We start from the raw sequence: 23,964 nt of genomic DNA on the forward strand, positions 1-23,964 counted from the left end.
GCGAGGTATCGGGGTCGCTGCAGCGAAAAGCTGAAGTCATGAAAGAGGTTGCCTGGCTCCGTCGTTTTTGGCGGGGAGAAAGCTGAACCCTGGAGGGGGAAGGGGAAGAGGCTCCGATTAGGGTTGGGGTTAGGGTCTATCTAGGCCCCTTGGGCTCTACCCATCTTGGCCATCTCACGTCTCGTCCATGTCCCTCTTCCTCCTCTTCTTTCTCCTCCTCCTCTTTCTCCTCCTCCTCCCTGATAGAGCCATCGTGCCTCATCCTTCTTTAATACCGTCGAATTCGGCACGTTTTGTCACCGGACGCCGTTCTTTGTTCATCCATGTGTCGCCGAGATCTTTCACTTTCCTCTTTCCACCATCTACTCTACCTAGGTACTGGACATATATGGACACGGGAAAAGCTCGTCACACAGGCACGGATGGCTCAACAGATGGATGCAGCACCAGATCGCTCCTCTATTTTTTATACAGATGTCCCCCCAATCTCTCTCTCTTTCCCCCGAGAATAGAAGAAAAACGCAAAAAAAACATTAAGCCGCCCTTGCCGACCCAGTTCATTTCATGCCTCTGACGTTGCCATATCCCATTGTTACCCCCCGTGTGCGCGCTTGTATCGCCAACCCCATCTAAAAAAACCGTGACCCCCCCCTCCCTCCCCCCCCAAAAAATGATGCGTTGTAAGAACCGTTATGAGGGTATATCCACCGCGCCTGTAACCACCAGGACCAACCGACCAACCGACCAACATAGCAATGCTAAAAGAAGAATCCAAAGTCTCTCCCCGCCCCAAGGAAGTAAAGAAGTAAGTGCAGAACAAACCCCGAAACCCCCGACTCTTCAATGATCCCTCACATTCCCGCGGCTCAGGACGCGCTGAAGGAGCGTCTTCTTGGAGCCGTTGGCGCGGCGGAAATCGCCCACCGGCACAAACTCCCCAACGCCCAAGATGCGCCCGGCCGCCTCCCAACCGTAGGGGTCCGGGTCGTCGTCGGGCACCAGGCTCACGCTCGAGGCCGGCTGCTTCCTGTCCGTCGTGTCGATCGACATGAAGGAGCTGGCGTCGGTGCTGTTGGTGGTGATGGTGGTGAGGCCCGTCTCGAGGAAGTTGGAAAAGTCGGTCAAGGTGAGCTCCATCGGGTCGTCCTTGGCGTGCGTCGCCGCGGGCACGGGCTCGGGTTTGCGCGGGCGCGCGGTGCTGCCGCTCGACCGCGGCTTGTCAGATCGTAGCCTCAGCCTGGCGGGGGCGAACCGCCGGGCTCCCACCGACCACCGGTGGCCGTGGGCGGCGGGGGTTGTTGAATACGGCTTTGCGGCCATGCCGGCCCTTCCGACGCCGTTTTGGAGATTGGCCGCACCCAGAGGCGCGCCGTTATCCAAGACGGCGATTGTGTAGCGCTCACCCGGGTGCGGATCCTCCCATCCCGCGGGCGGGCAGGGCCTTCGCTCCTCGCGGCCCCGCTCGGCCGTCCTGGTGCTCGACTCGGGGTCTGCTGGCAACCTAGACTCCGACGACGACGACGACGAGGAGGAGGAGGAGGGAGGAACGGCGTCTTCGGGAATCGGCATGACCTGTAACCATCATAAGGGGTTGGTGTTGCGGCGGTGGTGTTCCGATTCGCGGGCGGGAACGCCGACGTCGACGGGCACCGACGTGGCGCTGTTTCCTCGCCTGCTGCGGCCCACCCGGCTGAAGCCAAGCTTGGCGCTCATGCGCTTCCAGCCGTTGGTGTGCGAGCTGGGCGCCTTGTGCGAACCACCCCCCGACGGCGAGGTGTGGAAGCCCCAGTGCCCGATCGGAGGCGTGGTGGGCGGCGTCATGGGCTCGTTGTTGCCGGGCGAGGGCGTGTTTCCGCAATCGTTGGCAAGCCCGCGGTCGCCAGCGTCGCTCGATGTCGACGACGCCGAGCTCCTGGACCCGTGGCTCCAGGGGATGCTGAGCATGGGCAAGAAGGCGCCCCTGGGTGACCAAAACGAGTCCTCGGACTGGGGCAAGAAGTCTCGGTTCCGATGGCGCGACCTCGGGGGCGGAGGCTGCTCATGGGCATCTTCGGGAATCTCCTCGTGCTGCTTCTGCTGCTGCTGCGCCGCCACCGACTGCAGGAAGGGCCCCAGGACCGAGTCGTTCATGAGCTCGTAGACGATGCGAACCGCCTCGTCCAGCTCCGTCGGGCTGGGAGGGAAGGACGAGCAAGGCAGCGACAAGAGCCGGTTCCTGACGTGCGACGGGAGGTTCACCTCGCGCGGGGCGTAGGGCATGATGTAAGCGTTCATGATCTTGCGCCAGAGAGAGCAGACGTGCTCCTTGTTGGCGTCGGCGTGCTCGGCCGCCTGCTCGCCGAGATGGTCAGCGTAGGCCGACCTGTAGCGATCGGCGTCCATGGTGAACTCGAGCGTCTCCATGCAGTAGTTTTGGGACAGGAATGCCGTGAAGGCGCCGAGCGTGTAGGGCGGAGGGGCGATGTTGGTGAGAATGTCGCGCAGGGACGGCGGCGTCCCGGGATGGGACGCGGCCGAGGCCGGCGGCATGAGCGCCAGGCTCGCGGGACGCGTAATGGTGGTCATGGTGGTGTCGTCGTCGTTCAGATCCACAATGACGGAAGAGGGTCGTGAGGATGGTTGCGAAGGAGGCGCTGTCGGGGGCATGGAGATGGGTGAGTGCCCTCGAGCTTGGGCTTGTGGCATTCTTTCGGCGGGGGTCTCGGGCCGGCCAAAAGGAACCAATGCGCGGGTGGCTGGCTAGCTGGCTACCTGGCGGTGCAAGCAGAATCTCTGATGAATGGAAGCGAAGGGATGATGGCTCGGTGCTTCATTCCTCTCGATCCAGCATGGCAGCGCGGGGTGGCCACGAGAAGAGGGGGTTGGGTTCGTTTGTCAGCCCGCAGCGACCTGTGTTGATGTCACGCAGGGAGCTGCTGTGGGTTGCCGATGGGTGGAGCCAGAGCAGCGATGACGGGTCGTAAACGGCGACGGGTAGGTACGCAGTATATACGTCTAGAAATGGCGAGTCGCGTTGGGCTCACGGGTGCACAAATGGGAGGAAAGGAGAGAAGGGGGGGCGAATGACGCGAAGAGGGCGAGATGGGACGATATCGTAACCCCGTGGTCAAACTACGACAGGCATGAGGCCACGCGCTGGGCAGTGCCAAAGACGTCTCGATCGTCAGGCGAAGAACAAGAGCACCGAACGACTCCGGGCTTTTTTTTTTTTGGTTTTCTTTTTGCTCAGGATGGCAAAGAGGCGATGGCGGTGTCCGGAGCGAGGGCCAGCGTCCGAGAAGAAAAGAAAGGGTTGGTTAGGTGGTCGGCAGAGCGAATGGCGAACGAGGACGGTCCGTTGCGTATCCGAGTGAGTGACGGGGTAGGTTGGGTGATGGCGATGAGAGCGATGGGAAAGCGATGGGAGTTGGTGGTAATGGTGGTGGTGATGGTGTCGTCCGGCGGTGACAGAGACGTCGAGAAACGAGATCAAAACGGAAATCCGACCAAAGCACAGATGCAGGCGCCCGTCTTTTAGAAGGTTTGGGGAAGCATCCATCGGCAGCCGGCACGGAGAGTTGGGGGGGGGCCCAGGGCGGCAGGGGTCCAGGACCCCGACAGGGGCCCTGGGAGGGTACCGAGACGGGTTAATACCCCTTCCCTCTTGCGGATGATTAACCCACAGCAGCAACCCCAAGCGACCTGTGCCGTCGCTCCTGCCCTGCGGCCGGGTTTCACCGAAAACGGAGATCCCTACTGGCTCTGGGCAAGGCAAAAGGGGCAGCGGGAACGGTCGCTTCAGGTCGGTTCGCCTGCTTGAACTCCGGTCTCGCCTGTTCTGGCCCGGGACGGACGTCCGCGTTTCTCTTGCCTGCCCGTTCAATTAGCATTCTTAGTCTTCTTCTTTTCCCTTTCCTGAAACGGTGGATGTTGAGGGGCTCCCCTCTCAGCGCCCGGGGCAGCAGGGTAGGTAGCGGTGGCCTCTTTCTTTTCGGCATAGGGCATTCTTGCGCGACAAGACGCCCGCATCTACTAGGTACCTACTGTGTAGTATGTACGCCCGTCGCAGCGCCGGCAGCCCCCCCTGCAAGCCCCGCCGCCCCGCCCACCAACCGCCTGTTGCCAGGCCATTCCCATTCCTGCGCGGACCCTCCCACAATGGTGTCCCGGCAGCGGGCCAGCCGTCGGGTTTCGCTGACGACCTGGTCCCACCGTGCGTACTATCGCAGGACTTCGTGGCCAGAGCATCGAAGCTCCAGAAGGGTGGGGGGGGGGGTTAGGCTGTCGGCACGGCGGGGGCCGCTGGCACAGCAAATCCACACAACGTCATGCCATGGAGGCGGGCACGGAGCGGCGACGGCCGAACCAGGGCAGCAAAGTTTGGCGACTGGGCCACGACGACGACGCCTTCTGGACAGCTTGTAAGCGTTGCCTGCCAGCGTGGCTCTGCGGCACCCGGGCCAAACCACCCATCGTTGCCTGGGCTTCCCAGCCAGGTGTTGTTGAACCGAGGGAAGAAAGGATTGAACCCACGCCCGATGTCGTGCTGCGTGTGGGGACAGACGACCCTCCCTCCCTACCCACGCATCTCAGATTCCAGCGTCGCCTATCGAACCTCGAGCAGGCCTTCCAGAAACCTTCGATGAGGGGAGGGGCCCAACCACAGGGTGTCAGCAGCCCGTTGGGAACGTGCCAGGGCGAGTTTTCTTCCGATCCTATCAGCGCGGCGTCCTTTGAGTGCACCGCAGCCAGGCCACGTTCTACGCGCCCAATCACGTCGCCGGCGAGGCAAACAGTCGTCCGGTGGCCCGCGTGAGCCGCTGGCGGTAGCTTTTTGTCCTGGCAGTGGAGATGATGACACGATGGGGCGGATTCATTGGAATCGCACCAGTAGTGCCATGTGCGCATGGCCGAAATGGCCTGCTGCATATGATGCAATGTCGGGAACATGCCACCACCCCCCCCCCGGTGCAACTCTCGCGGACTGCCCGTTAGCTATCAACCAGCACCAATGTCACCCGATCGCGCGTCGTTCGGTTTGCAGTCATGCGCCCGTTGCAATCTTTGCTGCTGGTGTGTGTGCATGGCCTCCCGCTCTCTCGAGGGCCCTCCGGACACGGACACGGACATGCCTCCGTTTCGGCATCTTTGCGCCTGGGAAACGGGCCTGCCCGGTTTCTGGCTTGACATCAAAACGGACACGGCGACAAACAGCACAGCCGGTCCCGATGTCCTTCCATCCTCCAAACCAGCCTTGCGCCCGCGACCCACATGGCTTGATCGTTCAGACTCCAGCCGAGCAGCTACAGGGATCGGCTCCGTCTTGTCCACCTTGGCGGTGGGGTTCGCCCAGAGACGTCCCCACTTGCTTGCTCCTATTCTCCCCTGCGGTTGTGGGTGATGTAGTTATACTACGCAGTAGAGTACTTGGGTCACTGCCCGGCTGGGGCGTCCCGTGTGGAAACCAAGGCTCTTCTGCCGGAGAGGGTCAAGGGGAACGCGCGCGCGAACTCGCGAGACACGGCCGATCAGAGCTGCTTCTAGACACCTATCCCGGTACTGCATGACGCGGCGCAACGCGCTCTTCTTCCCACGTACTGTGTACACGGTACGCTCTGGGACTTGGCCCGGCGCTGTTGTTGATGATTTTTTCTTTCAACGGCCAAAGAGCATTGGAAAAGCCACCCTGCCCTAGCGGCACGTGCATGGCCACGGCTGCTGCAGGCCCTTGTCGCACTCCAGCCCGGCAGTTTGCTTCAACCCCACCATGGCCAATAGGTCACGGCAGGTTGGCGTCTTGGCACCTCGACGGACGGAGAGCCCGGCCATAGTGGAACGTAGAACCGTTTTCGAAATTCCGTCCTTCTCTTCGGCACAATTCCGTCCCATCCCGCGCGCACAATGGCGGAGGGGGGCGCTGCCGCGAGCCAGCTTTTGCTCGACGAAAGGAAGCCAGACGCGCGGCCGGCCATATAACTACACAGTAGTACGGCCACGTTCCACCTCGTCCGTCTGCCAAGCTTCCAGAACCGTTTCACAGCAGGACGGCTAGACGAATGAAGCGAATCGATCTCACGATTCGAACAACAGAAGCAGAAACGTACTACATACGTACATGTGCTGGCCGCGGCTGTTCACCAAAGGACTCCATCGTAGACCAACGAGAAACCTCGCGATGCTTCTCTAGCGGCACCGACCTGTCGGGTCAACAAAGGCCGCCGGTTCCACCAGCTCGAAGAGCAGGACGGTCCGTGCGACAAGACCCGGGGACGATTGGGAATCGGGTTTCCCCCCTGATCGCCAAATCCGCACCAAACGAGGCGGCTTTGACACCGCGAGACGCATCTTGCCCCTCGGTTTGTATGCGCTATTGACACCGAGGTTCGCAAACCGCCTCGATGGTTCCCCTCGCGTGTGTTTCGCTTGGCCGCTCGGACGCCGACGGCTTCGCTGCGAGAGCGCAAGGCGCAACCTTCATGTGACGGCTAGAGCCTCGTCGGGCACCAACCATCCAAGTAACTATGTAGCTACGACGACCAACTAGACCGCAACGCCCACCAAACCCCCGAAACATGCGCCAACGGTTTCCCTATCTTGTTTGCCAACGATATCGCCATCGAGTTAGCGGCCGCGGAGAGGTGTGATTGTCACCGTTACCGTTATCTGCGCCCTGCTATCTACGTAGTTATCTTCCTGGGCCCGTCGTCATGCTCATTGGCAGAGCTTTGTGCCGACACAAGTGAATGATCGCCGACCAAACGCTGAACCCCGCCCCCCCCTCCCCCACGAGGTCTCCCTCAGCCCTCAGAGAGAAGTAGGAAAAAAAAAAACCTCCTAATCGCCCCGCACTGGACCGTCGACAGATGAGCTTAACGCTAAGCCACCCGCCCGCCGATCGCTTCGTTTTTGCCATGGTGCAGCGCACGGGGCAGGGCCGCTAACCACGTTCCGGTGCAGGGAGCCGGTCCGGGCGCAGAGCGGGGCAGCAGAGACGGCTCCGTTGCAGAGCGGAAAACCTGTCACCCTCGTTGTCACGTCACGTCACGGTTCCCGCGCATATCAAACAAGAAAAAGCATGGCGACCGGCATTTTTGTTGGTCCAAGATGCAAATGGGTGTCAAAACGTCCAAGATGGAAGACAGGCGAGAGATCCCAGCCACCCTACCTACCTACCTTCCTACCTACCTACCTACGCTAGGTAGCTATGTGCTCCCATGGCGCAACTGAGAAAACGCCGGTTTCAAAACTATCCCGTCCTCCTTCCTTTGACATGGCGGGCTTGGACCCGATGACGGAGGCAGTTGGGGGTGCCGGGGCAAGCTGCTGAGGCTGGCCCTGGGAGACAGATGACCTCACCCGCCTCCTGACCAACACAAAGGAGCTTTCCATGGTTGGGTACCATGACGAACGGGAATTTCTCCACTCTCTCTTTTCAAGGATTTTTTTTTCCTTCTTCAGCGTCGACGGCCCTGATGTCAGCGTGGCACCGTTCCTTTTGGCTGTGCCACCACCTACCTGTGGCGGGGAGAATCCTCCCCCGCTCCCTCAAGGATCTCGCAGGGCTTCCATCCTTGCAACCGGTGCATAACGCTACAAATCGGACCAGGCTACGTCACCACCATCGTTTTGCACCATGTATCCTGCATCCATGCGTGTCTGTCTGTGTGTGCAGTTCGGCCGGGCCTTCTTCGCTCGCTTCTCCTCCCTCGCTCGCTAACTTGACACACGTACGTACGTATACACACACACACAAACACGACCGGCAGGCCATGCCGCTGTCTGTTGGTGCTCCTCCGGCCGAAACCATCAGCGACGCAACGGCTTGGCCGATGGAATTATGCCGCGCTCAAGCGAAACGGTGGTCCGTCACCGTGTCCGTGCCCTCCCGATCGGGTATCTGCAGCGATCAGTTGGCCGTCCCGGTTCACGGGTCGCCACGGATGGGTTCACCAGCTTCCTGACCGAGCGAAGAATTCGGCTCACAACCTGAGAGCTTGCCCGGATTCATGTCGGGTTATTTTTGCTTTTCCCCCCATCCTCTCTCTCATGGGCCGTCCGCGCCCTGATGGCCGGATAGCTGGCCCCAAATGGCAGCGGTGGCGGCGGTGGGCTGTGGTAGTCGGTGAGCTGCCAGCACGAGGCGCATGCCCAAAGACGGGAATGAGCGATGAGATCTGATCGGCGTCGGGTTGCTTGCCTGCTGTTTTCGGCCCAGATCCGACCCATCAACGTTTCCATCATCAAATCCGTTCTGCCGAACCGTTGGGTGGTTGCTGACACTTGTGTCACTTACACGGGGATTTTCGCCGAGGTTACCAACCCGATTCGGACACGGAACCATGCAACAACGGAAACACAATGAAATGGTGAAATGCAATGCGGCTCACGGGGGGCGTTTTTTTTTCTAGAAGCCTTCCTCTTCTGGGTGGTGCCAACGTTCGATCGACCACGTCCCCCCGTTCTTTGTTTGCAGCCAATCACGCAACAGCAACCACGGGTAACAACGGCGTGGCGGAGATGCAAGAGAGAATCGTTATGTAATTCCCCCCTGGTGGCAAACAAGAAAAAAAAAAAAAAAAAAGAAAAAAGACGTGGTGCAACTCGCATCGCATGGCATGTCAATTTCCCAAAACATTCCAGGTTGGGAATCCTGAGATTGGGTCGAAGCCTGATGGCGAGTGGAGAGAGTGAGACAGAGAGAAGCGGACCGAACAGGCGACGATCACCAAACAGGCCAAAACTTGCGAACGGGCCGGAGTAATCAAGCAAAGGTGGACCGGGGTCCGCCGTTGGCCGCCTGCCGTCCGGGAACCTTCCATGAGATTTCCAGAAGGCTGCGGCTGAGAACTGGAAAAAACAAAGGCCGGGCGTGGGGTGAGAGGGCTGTCTTGCGTCGCGTGCCGCCGACCGACGGTGCCACAGGGCGCATCGACAGATGTTTTTTTTTTCCTTCTCCGGTAGTCTGATTCTTTTCTTTTTTTTTTCCTGCCGTGTGATCGGGCCACATATCCATGCTTGGCGAAGCCATCGCAGATCAGCTTCGCTGCTGAGAGACTCCAGCTGAGAAAAACCAAGACGTATGGTGAATCCATCAACGCGATGGATCCTCTTTGTCATGGGTTCCATTTGTGCAAACGCTTCTCCGAGGGCGCGTCTGCTTTACGCTCCCAAGCAACGACCATAAAACACATACACACACACATACTATGCATACACACAAGAGCAATAACCATCGCCGTCGTTACCCTCCTTCCGTACACAGTAGACGCGGCAACGGGGATCTCCACCACGCAAGAAAGGCTCCCCGGCCGCCCGCTCTGGCGGCTGACGGCGGGTTCGGACACACGTATACACAGTAGTACACCCGCCGGCTGGCTTTCCGGTCGGTTGCACCGAGCGGAACCCTCGCTCGCCTCGTCGAGCCTGTTTTGTCCAAGCCGGGCTGTCAAACTCGCCCGCCAAGGTTTTCGGGGGAAATGCGTCGACGATTGACGATGCCTTGGGCCGGTCGCTTTGCTCGCTTGTCCTCTCGCTACTGCGGGCGGCGAGGATCTGAGCGGCAGAGAAGCGATCGGAAAGATCTCACCGATGTTCCGCCCTGCTGTTGCGTTGTTTGTTGATCCCCCCTCCCCCCTGGCCATGGCTGTCGAAGGGCGCCATGGATTCACCCGCGGCGCCGCGGATTCTCCGGCAGCGCGGGTGAACGATGCGGTTCAGCGAGCCATGCGCGTACCGTGAAGCCCACGCCACCCCGGTGCTCATGGTAGCTTGCGAGCAAGACGGCCACCGCGACCACAGAGGTGGCAGCTGGCTGAGGTGGTCAAGAGAAAGACGCGCAAAGACCGGCCGGCACGTCGCCTCGTCGCCAGTGCGTACAGACACACTATTGGCATCGTGCCGCTCACTAGCTTCCCCAGATTTGCATCCTGAGACATGCTTTCGACTCGTATATGCACTAATTTGTTACTTAGTGCTAGAGCATGTACTAACTACTGGTACACGCCGCCAGCTCGGGTCCCCTTCACCGCAGCGTCTCCAGCCCAGGTCGGGCGCTGCTCCACGGCTTCCGGGTTCCATGACCCAAGAAAATGCAAACAAACGCCGCCGTGGTTCTTTTGGCTGTCCACCGGCTGCATGCTACAGTACATACAGCGTCCGCGGTGGCCGTGGTTCTGGCGAGCATCATCAACATCAACCATGGAATCCGTTGGTTGCCGCGCAGCCCGGGGTTCCATTGCAGCACCCGAACCGACCGTAAACTCACAAAACCTTAACCCGGACACCGTGGGCGCCGTGGGCACCATGGAACCACAGCGACCCGTGAACCGGGTCGGGAGCACCGTTCGTGACCCTGATCCAACACAACGGAGATGAGGGTGGGAGACGGGCAGGTTGCGCCTAGCGACCGAGATGCTACGTCGTTTCGGCTTTTGATGTCATAGCCCTGCCATCGATAACGTCAAAACGTTACATCTGGCCACTTCCCCCCCCCCCCCCCCGCCAGGGCTGATCTGATGGCCATGACGTCCATGGGCCCTTGGCCCGACGTTTCGCCTTCTATTTCCCCTTCTGGGACGGCCGCTCACGCGCCGCGCTCGCCTCTCGGCCCTGCCGCCGGCCCCCCCCGGAACTCCCCTCCCCCACGTGCCCCCCGTCTCAGATTAACGACCTACGATGTAACCCTGCTAACATTCCCGAGGGCTTCCATGGTTGCTTTTGGATGGCGCGCCTGGGGGAGGAGGGGGGGCCTTTCGGAGGTTTTGTGTGGGGATGGCCTTCTGGAATCGTTCCGGCGCCCTCGACCGGGAGCGAGCCTGGAGACGGTGGTCGCGAGGTGAGAAGAAGAGCGTTCCTCTCTCGGTTCGAACCTTTTGCGAGATTTCCAGGAGCTGGAGGTTGTCGGCACGTTCGGACATCGTCTCCGGACAGGAGAAAATGACCCTGAATCAGCCTGTCTCTGGGAAAAAGGAAGTGGATTCATTCGACCGCGGAACGACAAGCCACTGGAAAAAGAAAAGCAATCGACGTGACCCCCAACCTTGCGTGGGGAGAAAACAAAGTGGCACGATGCGCACCTGTGCCGGAGCCCGCAAACAACAGCAACCCCCACCGTCATCATCATCATCGTCATTATCATCATCGTCAACAACACCACGCGCAACGGCCTTGAACCGAACCGTTATCACGGCCTATATCGCACATGCTATGATCTTCCTTTTCCCCAGCATGAACACGACTAAAACGTTGGATGCATCAAGCACCGTAGCGTACCGGTCGGGCGCTCAGGTGACTAGTAGGTCACTAGCGTAGGTACTGTGCGCTGCATGCATGGCTTTCCCCCCCAACCTTGGGTCGCAGCACTAGCCACACCATCACTATAAATAAATTGAACCGGCCCTGCATGGGTGGGGGGGGGGGAGGGGGAGGCGAGGGGCGGGAGGAGAGGCATGTGGCTTGTCCCCCTTCCCTCTCAAAAAACCACACCAACCAACGCTGCGGTTAGGGTTTTGTGGCAAAGGCCTTTTGGCGTCATGATTCCATACGCTAGATCCTCGGCTGCCTCCGGTACGCTAGTGCTAGCTCGATGGCGCTATACCGCCCTAGGGCATGACCCGGGGACGGGCCCCCGTCACCCCACCCCCCGGGCATGACGCAGGGCATCTCGGGAGGGAGGATCGGCAGCTGGGGAAAACTGGAGTTGACGCAGGCACGGGAGACACACGCGCACGCACGCAGAGCGTATCTACTGCGTAGACACGCGCATACACGCACACACACCACACGACGGGTGGATAAGCCCTCATGAAGTGACGTGACCTGACGTGACACGATGATAAGAGTGGTGGGGGAGGGGAGGCCAGAGGAAAGCAGAGGAGACGAGGAGGAGGGCCCGTTGCAAACCAGGAGCCCTTTTCGCCCCGAGCTCTGCTATCGCGGCTGTTTGATAACCACGGCGCCCTTGCTGACCTAGCGTTATGTAAAGTAGGCGTATAGCTAACGTTATACGTTTACGGCTATCGTTGGAGAAGGGGGCGTCCGCGATTCAGAGAATCCAATACCTACCTAACTAGCGTCCCAGAAGCCTCTTCCCCGCGTCGCGATATCCAGCCTCGGCCGGGGGGTCGGATGCTGCATCTGGCCCCCCTCCCCCCTCGCACGTTGGCCGTCCAACTGGGACTTGGCCAAGCTATGATCTGGAGAGCTCTCAGGTCGGATATGGAAACCCACGGACGGGAGGGAGAGGGGGAGGGGAACGGTGTAGATGTGTGTGTATGCCCTTTGTGCTTTCAGCTGGTCCTGAGGTGGCGTGGGTGACATTGGCTTGATGCTTTGACAGCTGCCGCCGTCGTTGACGCTGCCACCGTTGATTCTCTCTCTCTCTCTCTCCCCTCCATAGCACGTACAGGGCCGTTTGCTTACCAACGGCCGTGGGCTTGGGAAGAGGAAGGTACTCTGTCAGTGGGCTGCCATGCCGAGCGCCGGCCCCTCTCCGCGTGGGGGGAGGGGGGACTTTCTGACACAGCAACGTCGACATCATGCGAGTTTTGGTCGACACTACTACCGAGCAGCGTCGCGTTATGTGGCATCGCGTCCTGCCGCGGGACGTCTGGGGTAGCAGCAGGGCAACGGGCGCGCATGCGGGGAAGCAAAAGGGCCGCGCGGGAACTTGATGGAAAACGGGACATGCCCAAGGAGAGCGACTCTCGGTGGGGTTTCTCGTTGGGCATCATCGCCGCTGGCTGAGAGGGGGATGGTTGGCTAGCCAGCTGGCTATCCCGGGAGCTGCGAGATGCGCTACGAGACCGGGGATGCATCTGCCTGCAGAGACGAGGCTGCGGCATGACAGCATGCAGCGGTCCTAGGTACGATACGCTGCAAAGGCGGCATCCTTCTCCACGGTTCTCGTCGGTAGCTGGAACACCACCAAGCCGACCGAGACATCAAAGTTCCCCCATGAGGAACCACGTGGCCAAGGCGAATGGAAGCCAGGTACCGCCGTTGGCCCCGTTCTCGGGATGCTCACTTACATACACCACGAGACCGGCCACGATGTCAAGTGGGGCCACAGCTAGTCAGGAGCTGGAATGGCCTGATGCTATTGATAGTGTAGACCAACCTGTCAAAGGTGCTGACAGGGACCGTCCGCTAGGGTGGGCTTGCGTCGGCATGATGGCTCCTGTCCCTGTTCTCCGCAGAAGGCAAGGGGTCGAGCAGAGAAGCAACCCCAGAGGACGTGCACTAGTACGGATAGGAGACGACATGGGCGCTGACCAGCGCCTGACTGTGAACCTCGGAGGGTCGACGCCAGGCCGTCGAGAACGGTGACGCGTGAGAGGCTGGGTAAGGGGAGTACGGGGCCGTCCGGGGCTGTTCATCCTCACCTTCTTGGGACCCAGAGTGGGAATAGCGTCCCTGGGCATCGTGCCCGGGATGGGAAGCGTGGGCTGGATGGAAAGGTAGCACGCGAATGGCACACTCCTGTTCTACTATAGTTGTTCCAAGGCTGGTTATCGTGTTCGCAAAAGCCGGCACATGGGTCATATGGCATGATCTCGAACATCTTCTTTTGGGGGGGGGGGGGGGGTTCAAAGGTCGAATTCTCCTCAACCCCCCTCCCCGATGTGAACTTTGGCTCCCAGGCCTTCCACTCTCTCTCTCTCTCTCTCACCACATGAACTCCATGCCAAAAAAAAGAAATGCGCACTGATCTCCATGACAAGCTTCTCTCTCCCGCCCTGACGTTACCATGGCAGCGGTATCGAGCCTAGTGTATCGACGTCCCTTGTCGTTTCCCCTCCTCAACAAGCAAACCCCTCTCTCTTGCAGCGGCCCCGACCACGCCACTGCATCAGATATGGTCTGTGCGAAGACGACTGCCCTTGTGCAGCTAGTCTATGCAGCGTGAGAATCGAGCCGAAGAATGCTGCGGCTCACCGTAGTCCATTGGGAGAGCAACGGGTTCTGAACACCGTCGAGGTTGTGAGGCCTGTACCATAGGGTGGGAAGCGCAGCTGATGGCTAGGCAAGGAGTAGTCCACACTCCGTCATCTACCATAGGTCCAGACGAAGCGTTCGAATGAAATGGCAATGACAGCTTGTATTCGGCCACAACCCATTCATTCTCCATATCCAGCGCCTCTTTTCGGCGCACCAAGAGCTCCCAAAACACATGACCAAACGACCAGCGAACCTCCCTTCGCAGCCGGGGGTATCAAACACAGAAATGTAGTCCCATGGACGTCCAAGGCCGATCAGAGCAGCTGTACAAGCACAAAACAACGGAGGAAACAGCCCAAACAAGACCCGACCTCCTTCTCACCACACACGCAGTTCCTGACCGTGATCGATGCTCCAGCCTTTTCCCCTTCTCTCATCCTGATGTTCTGAACCAGGTCCATATCCAGACGCCAACCATGCTCCGCAGAAGAAGTGGAAGGTAGATCCCATCCCCCAGCTTCCTCGTTGCTGAGAAAAGAAAAAAGAAACAGAGACCGCGCCAAATGAGAAAGCCGTTTTTCCCCCGGAACGCCGTGATGTTGACCCCGTGCCATGTCATGTCATGATGCAGTCTATGAACCGGTTTTGTTGGTGTGTGATGTGAGCACGCCCGGATCGCCCGACGTGGTTGGTTTTTCCCCGATGGGTTGTTCAATCAACGCTCAATGGCGCAAGCTGTTGGTTTCAGCTTTTGGAATAGGCTCGCCGTTGGTTCGGACGGCGGCAGAGGAGGTCGGGTGGTCGGCATGTGAGTGAGCATGGGGGGTGATGTGGAGGGAAGCGATGATGATGTGTTGGCACTGGGATTCCATGTGCCTCTTTCTCAATGGATTCGGCGCTCATTAGCGCAAGCGGTTCGTTTGGACCGGTGAAATAGGCTCGCCGTTGGTTCGGACGGCGGCAGGCGAGGCGAAGGTGAGGCGGCGTGAAAGAAGGGTTGGTTGGTGTGGCTCAGGGGGGCAAAGTCGTCATCTCCGCATCGAAACATCAAACCCCGTCAAGCGAAAAGTCGCCCTTGAACCCTTCATTCAAAAGGACAGCCGCGAGACGCCTCCGCTGGAGCGTGAGCTGGTTGGCCCTGTAGGCGAGCCGGGGGTTGATGCCGAGAGCCAGGCAGATGGCGTTGGTGATGGTGAAGACGCCGCAGTCCCAGCCGTTGGTTTGGAGGGGCGCCTCGTAGTCGACGGCGCTCCACTCGTCCTCGACGAACCGGTCTTCGAGGATGAACCTGACCAGCTCGAGCAGCTTGCGCTTGACCGACTCGTGACCACGGCCCCCCCGCATAGAGTCGAGGTGGGAGACGGTGCGTCGGCTGGGACGGATGACCGCCAGAGTCCAGTGGCTCGCCTCGCAGATCGGAATGAGGATCGTGTCGATGTCCAGCAGGTTTTGCTTGCGGAGTCCGGCCCTACGCAAAAGACGACCGCAGCCGCTGGGACCGTGCGACATGAGGCGCGGCCAGAAATACGAGGTGAGAGCCGAGCACTTGGGCTCCTGGTCGGCCGCGCCCGTGGAGGTGTTGACGTACTCGGCGATGTACAGGATGCTGCCGATGATGACGTTGTCGTTGAGCCACGCGGTGGGCGGCAGCAGCTTCTCCTCGAAATCGCGCCTCGTGAGCGGCTGGCCCTCGAGGGTCTTGCAGAGCTCCGAGCTGGGGTTCGCCCGGGCGGCGTTGATGACGCGGTTGTCCCACTCGTCCGAGAGGTCGGTGATGAGCGGGCGCTGTGGTGCCCGAAGCCCCGTGCGCGCGGCCTCTTCATCGGCCTCCCTCTGGCGCCGGGCGGCTTCCTCGCGGAGGCGTTCCTCTTCCTGGCGGCGACGCTCTTCTTCGAGGCGGCGCTGCTCCTCGCGACGGCGCTCCTCTTCCAGACGCTTCTTTTCCTCAATCTGGCGGAGAACGCCGGCGCGGAGCTCCGCCTCGATTTGGCGATCGAGATGCAGCTGCTCCAGCATCTCGATGGAGGGCGCCAAGAGAGCATCGCCATCGTCGCCCAAGACCGTCTTATCGCCGGCAAAGGCTTCCTCGGCGCCTGTCGCTGCAGGCTCTTGGGCATCGTCGTGCGGCCCGGGCTCTTGAGCAGCATCGGCCGCCGGGTGCTCCTTGGTAGCGTCGTGCGGCCCCGATCCCGCAGCATCGTCGTGCGGCTCGGGGTTCTCCGCGGTCTGGGGTGCCGCGGGCTTCTGCGCATCCTCGCGCGGGGGGAGCGTCCTGTACAGCTTCTTCACAATCTCGTAGTCGTCGTCCCTAGGACGCAAGATGGGAGGCTCGGGACGCTCCGGCAAGTTGCGCGCGGACCTGGGAGGGCGCCACTCGGGGTTCATGAGGTCGAGATCGTCGTCCTCGGCAAAGAACTCGGCCAGGGTTTTGCGGGGAGGCTTTGGCGGAGGCGAAGGGCGGGGCGGGAACGGGTTCATGAGCACGGGACTGCGAGCGATCTCGTCGTCGTCATCGTCGTAGCTGCTCGTCTTGTAGTTGGTTGTGCGGCGGGAAACGACGGGAGAAACGAAGGTGACCTCGAGCTTGCCGTCCGAGTTGCGGTGCAACTTCAGACGGCGCATCCGCGGTGGGCAGCGGCGACGCCGTTCTTCTTCTTGCCGCTTCTTTTCGACCTCGTGCAGCCTGTCCATGTCGGATTTCAGGCCGCGAATGAAGCGCCCGTACCTCTCCTCGTAGTGTTTCAGGCCCATCTCGCGGTCCAGCGACTTGCTGTCTGGCCGCAGTTCGAACAGGCCGCCGACGAAATGGGCCTCCTCGAGTTGTTTCTTCGAGTGCTCATCGCCAAGGACCTCGGCCTTGATCTTGCGATGCTCGATGTTCTTGGCCTGCTCCTCCGTCATGATCTTGGAGGGGATGCGGGCGGGCGGGACGAAACGAGAGACGGGGGAGACGAAGGACAGGTTCCTCTTCTTCTGCGGGGTTGCAACGTAGCGAGGCGAGCCGGGCTCTGCCCACTCCTTGGACGGCTTGAGGATGCCCTTGGGTTTCGAAATGAGCTTGTACTGGCCGGGGTTGATCCTCTTGTCCCAGTCGTCGGCCTTGTCCGGCTCCGGATACCGAGCATCGTAAATCCCCGGGACGTCGACCTTGTTAGGGGACACGTCCTCGAGAACCGGAGGGTCAAGCGGGAAATGACCAGGCATGTCGTTGGTCATTTCGCGCTCCACTTCGATGTAGCTCGGGACCATCTCTTGCTTGTGGACGGCATTAACATCCACCGTGATCTGGGCCAGGGCTTCGGGCGTGGCTCTCGGGATCGGGCGAACGAGAGCGGCCTCGCGAAGGAAAAGGAGGAAGCGGCCGACGTCCATGGCGTCCTTCCGGAACTCGACGTTTCCGAGAGGCAGGTGTCGAGGCGGAGCGTCGTACTGCTGCTTGAGACGGTCGATGACCTCCTCGTGGTAGACGACTTCCATGACGCTAACGCACGCCCTGAGGCGGCTGTCGTATTCCCTCAAGGCCTTGTTCAAAACGGCGTCGACCTTTTCGGGCGGATCGCGATCATCGACGGGCCCGAACCGGTAGTCCCGGTACAGGTGCAACCCGATGCTGGCGCCAACATCCGTATCGTCGTCGACGCAATCCTCAATGTCCTCGATAGAGTCGCACTCGACGAGCTTGCCGTCCTCGATGCTCCGGATCTGCGACTTGAAGTTGGCGAGGAGGAAGTCAATCGTCTCGCGACCCACGCGTTTCCGGGCATCGTTGGCCCACGCCAGGTTTTCGAAGCCGTCGTCCGGGTCTTTCCAGGTGGACGGATGCGCCGTGTAGCGCTTCAAACGCTTGACAACAATGCTGCCGGTGGCGGGGTCCTCGCGGCGCGTGTCGACAGCTTCGTAGGCCTCGCGGCCCAATGTATGGCGCATCTTGGCTAGCGCGGTCGTGATGGGAGCGCCCATGGCGGCGACAGCGCGATTGATGAAGATGCGGGCCTTGGTGAGAAGAAACTTGTTGTTGTTGTTGTTGTTGGTGGTGGTGGTGGTGGTGGAGGTCGTGGCCTTCGCTTGTTGCTCTTGTTGCTGCTGCTGCTGCTCGTGTGCGACGGTGGGCTCGGTAGCGGCTGAGACGATGCGCTCCACGCGCCTGGCCCTCTTCTCGGTCGGCGATTCTTGGATCCGCGCGAGCAGATCCAGCTCGCCGTCCTCGGCACGGCGCTTGCCGTTCTCGTTGAGGAGCAGCTTGAACTCCGGCAAACGTCTGTGGTGGCGGCAGCGGCAGTGCCAAATGAAATCGTCCTTGCGCTGGAGCACACGCAGCGAGCGCCTCTCGTCGCCGACCAGGAAGAAACGCAAATGGCCGGATCCGTTCTCGGCCTCCTCGCGCGACGAGAAGATCGCTGGTGAGCCGCACCGGCAATTCCGCATGCGCTGGTCGTTGCGGATTGCCAGGTACAAGCCTCGGGCGAAGTTGTCGTCGCCCTCTTCTCCGCGACGCTGGCGGAAGCGACGAGTCTCGCTGGCGAAACCCCGAGGGGCGATCGGGGTGGCGGGCAGGGCGGCGGAGGGAGAGTTGGTGGTGGAGGGTGGCAGGGAGAGAGAGACCGAGGAGACGGAGCTGGCGGGAGAGGCGGAGGGCTCCCGGGGCGGCCAGGGAAGAGAAGCGGAAGGCAGGCGGGGCGGGGCAGGGGATTTGAGAAGACGCGCGCTGAAGAACGATGGACAAGAACAAATTAGCCAACTCGGTCCATGCTTTGTCTGGTGATTGTTTTTGTCGAACGTGCGTCGAACCGACCGGCCAGCAAGTTGGGTCGGTTCGAAAAAAAAAAAAAAAAAAAAGAAAGAAAGAGAGAGACACAGAGAAAGAGACAGAGACAGAGAGAAACAGAGAGAGAAAGAGCGAACAGAAGAAACAAGCGGAGGAAAAAGAAAAAGAAAGACCAGCCAAGCTGATCCATCGCTTGATCGGTGGCTCGGGGTCGATCGACGGGACTGAACTTACATGGCGTCGCGGCCGCGAAGAAGACGAGACCGCCGGGTGCCCGGCGAGACGGAGGGGCAGCGGCGACGAAAGATTCTGCCGGTGAGAACGGCAGGCGTGGTCTCGCGCGACCCACGGCTCTTGCGCGTGGCGCACGGGCTTGTTGGGGCTTGCGAGGGCATCGTTAGTGGCGGCGGCGACGGTGGTGGTTGCGACCAGAACGATGCTGCCGTGTTGTGGGAAGAAAAAGGAAGAAGGAAGGAGGAGGAGAAGAGGAAATTCGAAAACTTTTGAGTCCAAGTGGAAGGAGGGGCAGGAGGGACAGGAGGGGCAGGCAACTCGCCGCGGGGCCCATGGATCAATGCACCACGGGGAAGGTGCGCCGAGAGGGGGGGATTCCCAGAACCAAAACCTAAAACTCTAAGGTTTTCATTCCCGCGCTTTCGCGCACTTTTGCAGCGTCCAGCACAGGAAAGGACACTTCCATCCACTGGCCAACAGTTGAGACACGCAAGACGACGCCAGTAAGACAGCTTGACTTCCCAGCACCATCTCTCGAGACGTGGTAGGGATAAGACAAAGAATCCCAGTGTCAAAGGCTTTGTTACCAGATAGACCAGCAGGACGGGCGTGGTTCAGACACGCTTGTCCATGTCAACGACGATGGTTCGCCGAGCGCGCGATCGCATTGGCTACGATACAGGCTCGGGTCGTAGTATTTCTAGCGAATATTGTAGTTTCAGGACGTCAAGGCGGCGGCGCGCGAGGCTCGACGACGACGACGACGGGAGGTGTCGAAGACGGGACGAATGCCAACTCGCAACGATATCACTTGTCGGACAGACGGGGATCGATGGACGGAAGGGCTACGGTCGTCTCGTCCCAATCGTTGGGTTACGGGGCGCGGCGGATGGCGGCGGAAGCGCGGGCGGGCGGATGAAGAGACGTCGAGATCGCGACGCGGGACGCGACGAAGTGACGTTTGGTGTTGCGGCTCTGCAGATCCGGGGAATGCTCCCGTGGGTCCCTCTGACATTTCGCAAAGCCAAGCCTCCAACCCTGGTGTGCCGGAGGCTTGGGTGCGCTACCCAAAGCCCGAGACCCCTGTCGGATGGACCAGCCAGAATCGGATGTGGCGTTGATCCGATTTGACGCCAAGGGAACGGGAAGGCCATCTCGCGGGAGCAGCCTACATACGCTACGTTCATGCGACGGGGCCGTTAGGAACAGGAAGATGAAGAAGAAGCTCTTAGTTCCTTCAACAACTACATAAGGCTGGCATTTGGCCAAACGATCTATTTTCTTTGAAGTTACTGTGTATATAGTTCTATGCGTCTTTTCCTCAAGGGAAGGGAGGAGGTGCTTTGCGGAGGAACCAGCTCTGATGGAACCTCTTCCAGGCACCCCCGATGCGAGGAAGACAAACAAGTACGTAGTATAAAAACTCAAAGTGGCATTCTGAAAGCTGGGAAACCTGAAACTAGGTACTGTGTAGAAGCAACCTGGTCTTGGCAACCATCCACCTCGGGGAAACAGAGCGCCGACGAACGACTGCTTTCTCTCCTTCGAATGAACTCCAGGTTCAACGAATTGCCCCAAATGTGATGTTGTTGCGCGACGATCCTATTGCGCTGAAAAATGCAACCGACAGCGAGCAGCCGACTGGCAACAATTACGCGACCATATGGCTAGATGATGACGAACCATCAGCCCTGATAGAGCGGAGGTTGTCCTGTCGTGTAGGTGTGGGTGGGGGGCAGCCGGTCGTTCGTGTGACCAGGGATTTTTTTTTTTTTTTTTTCAGATACGAAGCTCCCTTCAGGTACCTTGGTCATCCTGTACATCATCATTCATCATGCTATTCACATTGATTTATTGGGAACCAGAAGGCACCTTACTTTAGGTATCGGTCAAAGGCGAGAGGATGTCTGGTTGAGGACTTGGCCAGCGAAGCAGCCTCCATCACAAACTGGGAGCGGAGTTGCCTGTTTTGGATCAAGTGAAGAAGCGGGTGTAGGATCCCCACCTTGCACTTCGTGTAAGGTAATTAGGTTAGCAGCCCGGAGGATGTGGTATGTATCTCTAGCTTCCATTCTCTAATAGTGTTTGAGAGAGTCGCAGGGATGATCATGGCTGGGACCAAGTCTGATCCCCTCAAGCAATCCACTTCTCCTCGACCCAGCCCGCTCCGGCCCGCGCCCGCCAAATCTTCGGCTGGTGGGACCCCCGAGTCCACGCTGCTCCGCCCCCGGAATGCACATGCGAAGGCGATATCCGTAAATTACTAGTAGTCATGTACCCTTCCTTCCATCCCCCACCTATCCCTCCATTTCGAGCGCATGTCACACTCGAAACCGTCCAGACCATCCGTCTCTTTTGTCCCGAGGATTTTCCAGGAGCGTGACATCGCTCGGTGCAGAACGGGGACAGGCGGTGGCGGCAGCGGGTGCGGAGCTGCCTTTCATGGTGCGGACGGCGGGTAGGCGGGAGGCGGACCCCGGCCCGGCCGGCTGAACTTCGGACAGAGGAAGCCGTCGAAGCCCCGTCCCCTCCGGTCGTTTCCTGTTGGCCGCTTGGTCCATTGAGTTGCCAAAAGGGCCAAATTCTCGGGGCGGATACGGCACCGACCGGCAATCCTCAGAGGTCTTGGTGTTTGTGTGGATGGCACCAGCCGCTGGCTGATGCTGAAGGAGTACATACATGGGTACATACGCGAGATGGGGTTCGGTCCGGGGTAGGAGACTCCGTCGCGTGCTTCCGACCCACATGGACCCGATGCACCACGGCGGTCTGACCAATCCATCCCGCACCTACTTATACGAGCAGGCTAGACACGATGGCTTTCTCTCTCTTTCAATTCATCGCCCAGTTCCAGCGCCCTGACCGACTAATTGATAGGGGGGTGCCAATTCATCATCAAGTTCCAGCGCCCTGACCGACTGATTGATCGTGGGATGGGTGCTGCGCCTCCTGAGGGGTGCGGGAGCTTCCAAGGGTTTTGCCATCTGCCAGCGGACGACGGATTCACCACCAGGGCTCTGACTAGGTACGGAGGATAGAAAAGCGGCCGAGACCCTGGGGCCGGCCTGCTGTGGTTGTTGTGGTTTTGGATCCGAATTGGTCGCCTTGTTCAAAGCACTTCCAAGGTTGTGTCGCGCAATCTCGGAAAACATGGCTCAGAACAGCGATTCTGCAGCGGACAGCACCGTCGAGGCTGTCTGCCACAAGGGCGGCGGCGACCCCGAGAAGGTCGAGGTCAACCGCAGCACCGCCGAGGAGGAGCTGGGGACCCCTAGCTCGACGACGACAACGCCATCACCGTCACCCGAGTTGCCGCGGTGGAATGAATCGGCCGTCAGCATCCTCCGCTTCGTCGGAACGCTGTACACGTTCTTCCTCATGGGCATGACCGACGCTGCCATCGGTGTATGTTGACCCCCCCCTTTTGACCCCCCTTTCGGTCAGCTCAGATGACACTAACACTTCGCTGCCTCCGTCCAGGCCTTGCTTCCCTACGTACGGTGACCTTACTGAACCTGCTTCCCTTGCCTGTTCATGAGCCCCCAAGGGGCGCTTGCTAACCAGCATCAGATCGAATCCTACTACTCCCTCACCTACACCGTCGTCTCGCTCATCTTCCTCTCCCCTTTCGCAGGCTACATCCTCGCGGCCCTCCTCAACAACCGGGTCCACCACCGCTTCGGCCAGCGCGGCATCGCCATCATCGCCCCCGTGTGCCGCCTGGCCGGCATGCTGCCCCTCGTCTTCCACCCGCCGTACCCCGTCCTTCCCGTTGTCCTCGTCCTGCTGGGCTTCGGCAACGGCATCGAGGACTCGGCCTGGAACGCCTGGATCGGAAACATGCACCGCGCCAACGAGCTGCTCGGCGTCCTGCACGGGTGGTACGGCCTCGGCGCCACCATCGGCCCGCTCGTTGCCACCGCCATGGTCACCAAGGGCCAGCTCGCGTGGTACACGTTCTACTACCTCATGCTCGGCCTCGACGCGCTGGCGATCCCGCTGCTCGTGCCGGCGTTCTGGCGCGCCACGGCCCAGGTGCACCGCGAGGCCATGACGCTGGCGGCGGCGGACGGCGGCAAGGGCGCGACGACGAGGGCGGCGCTGAGGCTGCCCGTCGTGTGGCTCCTGGCCATATTCCTGCTCGGGGCGGTCGGGGCGGAGGTGTCGCTGAGCGGGTGGATCACGACGTTTATGCTGAGGGTGCGGCATGCCGAGCCGTTCCTGGCGGGCCTGGTGTCGACTTTCTTCTGGCTGGGGCTGACGGCCGGGCGGGTGATGCTGGGGTTCGTGACGGGCCGGATCGGGGAGAAGATGGCCCTGACGGCGTATTTGCTGCTGTCGGTGGCGCTGGAGGTGCTCTACTGGGTGGTGCCCAACATTGCGGCGTCGGCCGTCTTCGTGACGTTTGTGGGCTTCTTCATGGGCCCGCTGTTCCCTGCGGCCATCGTGGTGGCCACCAAATTGCTGCCGCGCGACTACCACGTCTCGGCCATCGGGTTCGCGGCGGCGTTTGGCGGCGGCGGCGCGGCCGCGGTCCCCTTTGCCGTGGGCGCCATCGCGGAGAAGAAGGGCGTGGAGGTGCTGCAGCCCATCGTCCTGGCCCTCCTCATCGTCTTGACCCTGGTGTGGCTGATGCTCCCGGGCGGGCTTCGCCGAGGCGGGCTGGAGAAGGCGAGAGAAAACAACGAGAGCGTTGGCGAATGGCTGATGTGGGGGGTTCGCTTGGTGACAGGCAAGAGGAGGGGACAGCCAAAGTCAGGTTCCCGGGACCAGATCGACACAAGTGCTTCGTGACACCACCCCATCCATTGGGATTCGAATCGAGTTATTGGTCATCGTAATGATTCCAAAGACCCTGCAGGAGCTTCCGTGTCTTTTCGCACAAGTGGAAGGTTGAAGGTGGGAGGTTGGAGGCGAAAGGATGATCAACCAACAAAACAATGTCCGGGTTCACCTGGGGATCCCGTCATCAGGGGACTTAATACTGCGTACGTGTAATGCCTTGTGGTGTCTTGGCCCCACAGCACTGTACTATTATAGTACTGTGT

General features: G+C 60.2%; 3 protein-coding genes across 3 annotated transcripts; 1 reads left to right on the plus strand and 2 right to left on the minus strand.

Moving 5' to 3' along the window:
- Positions 1 to 840: 840 nt before the first annotated feature.
- VTJ83DRAFT_6684 (uncharacterized protein) lies at positions 841 to 2,646 on the minus strand (the record flags this gene model as incomplete). The annotated part of the gene is made up of 2 exons (XM_071013422.1): positions 841 to 1,572; positions 1,639 to 2,646. 2 exons carry the CDS (start codon positions 2,644 to 2,646, stop codon positions 841 to 843), a joined length of 1,740 nt encoding a protein of 579 aa, XP_070864311.1.
- Positions 2,647 to 14,964: 12,318 nt separating this feature from the next.
- VTJ83DRAFT_6685 (uncharacterized protein) lies at positions 14,965 to 19,077 on the minus strand (the record flags this gene model as incomplete). The annotated part of the gene is made up of 2 exons (XM_071013423.1): positions 14,965 to 18,622; positions 18,917 to 19,077. The coding sequence occupies 2 exons, from the start codon at positions 19,075 to 19,077 to the stop codon at positions 14,965 to 14,967; spliced, it is 3,819 nt and encodes a 1,272-aa protein (XP_070864312.1).
- A 2,989-nt stretch (positions 19,078 to 22,066) lies between these two features.
- On the plus strand, positions 22,067 to 23,710 carry VTJ83DRAFT_6686 (uncharacterized protein; the record flags this gene model as incomplete). The annotated part of the gene is made up of 3 exons (XM_071013424.1): positions 22,067 to 22,321; positions 22,397 to 22,411; positions 22,487 to 23,710. 3 exons carry the CDS (start codon positions 22,067 to 22,069, stop codon positions 23,708 to 23,710), a joined length of 1,494 nt encoding a protein of 497 aa, XP_070864313.1.
- Positions 23,711 to 23,964: the final 254 nt, after the last annotated feature.

This window comes from Remersonia thermophila, chromosome 6 (assembly GCF_042764415.1).
Source record: "Remersonia thermophila strain ATCC 22073 chromosome 6, whole genome shotgun sequence".
NCBI lineage: Eukaryota > Fungi > Ascomycota > Sordariomycetes > Sordariales > Chaetomiaceae > Remersonia > Remersonia thermophila.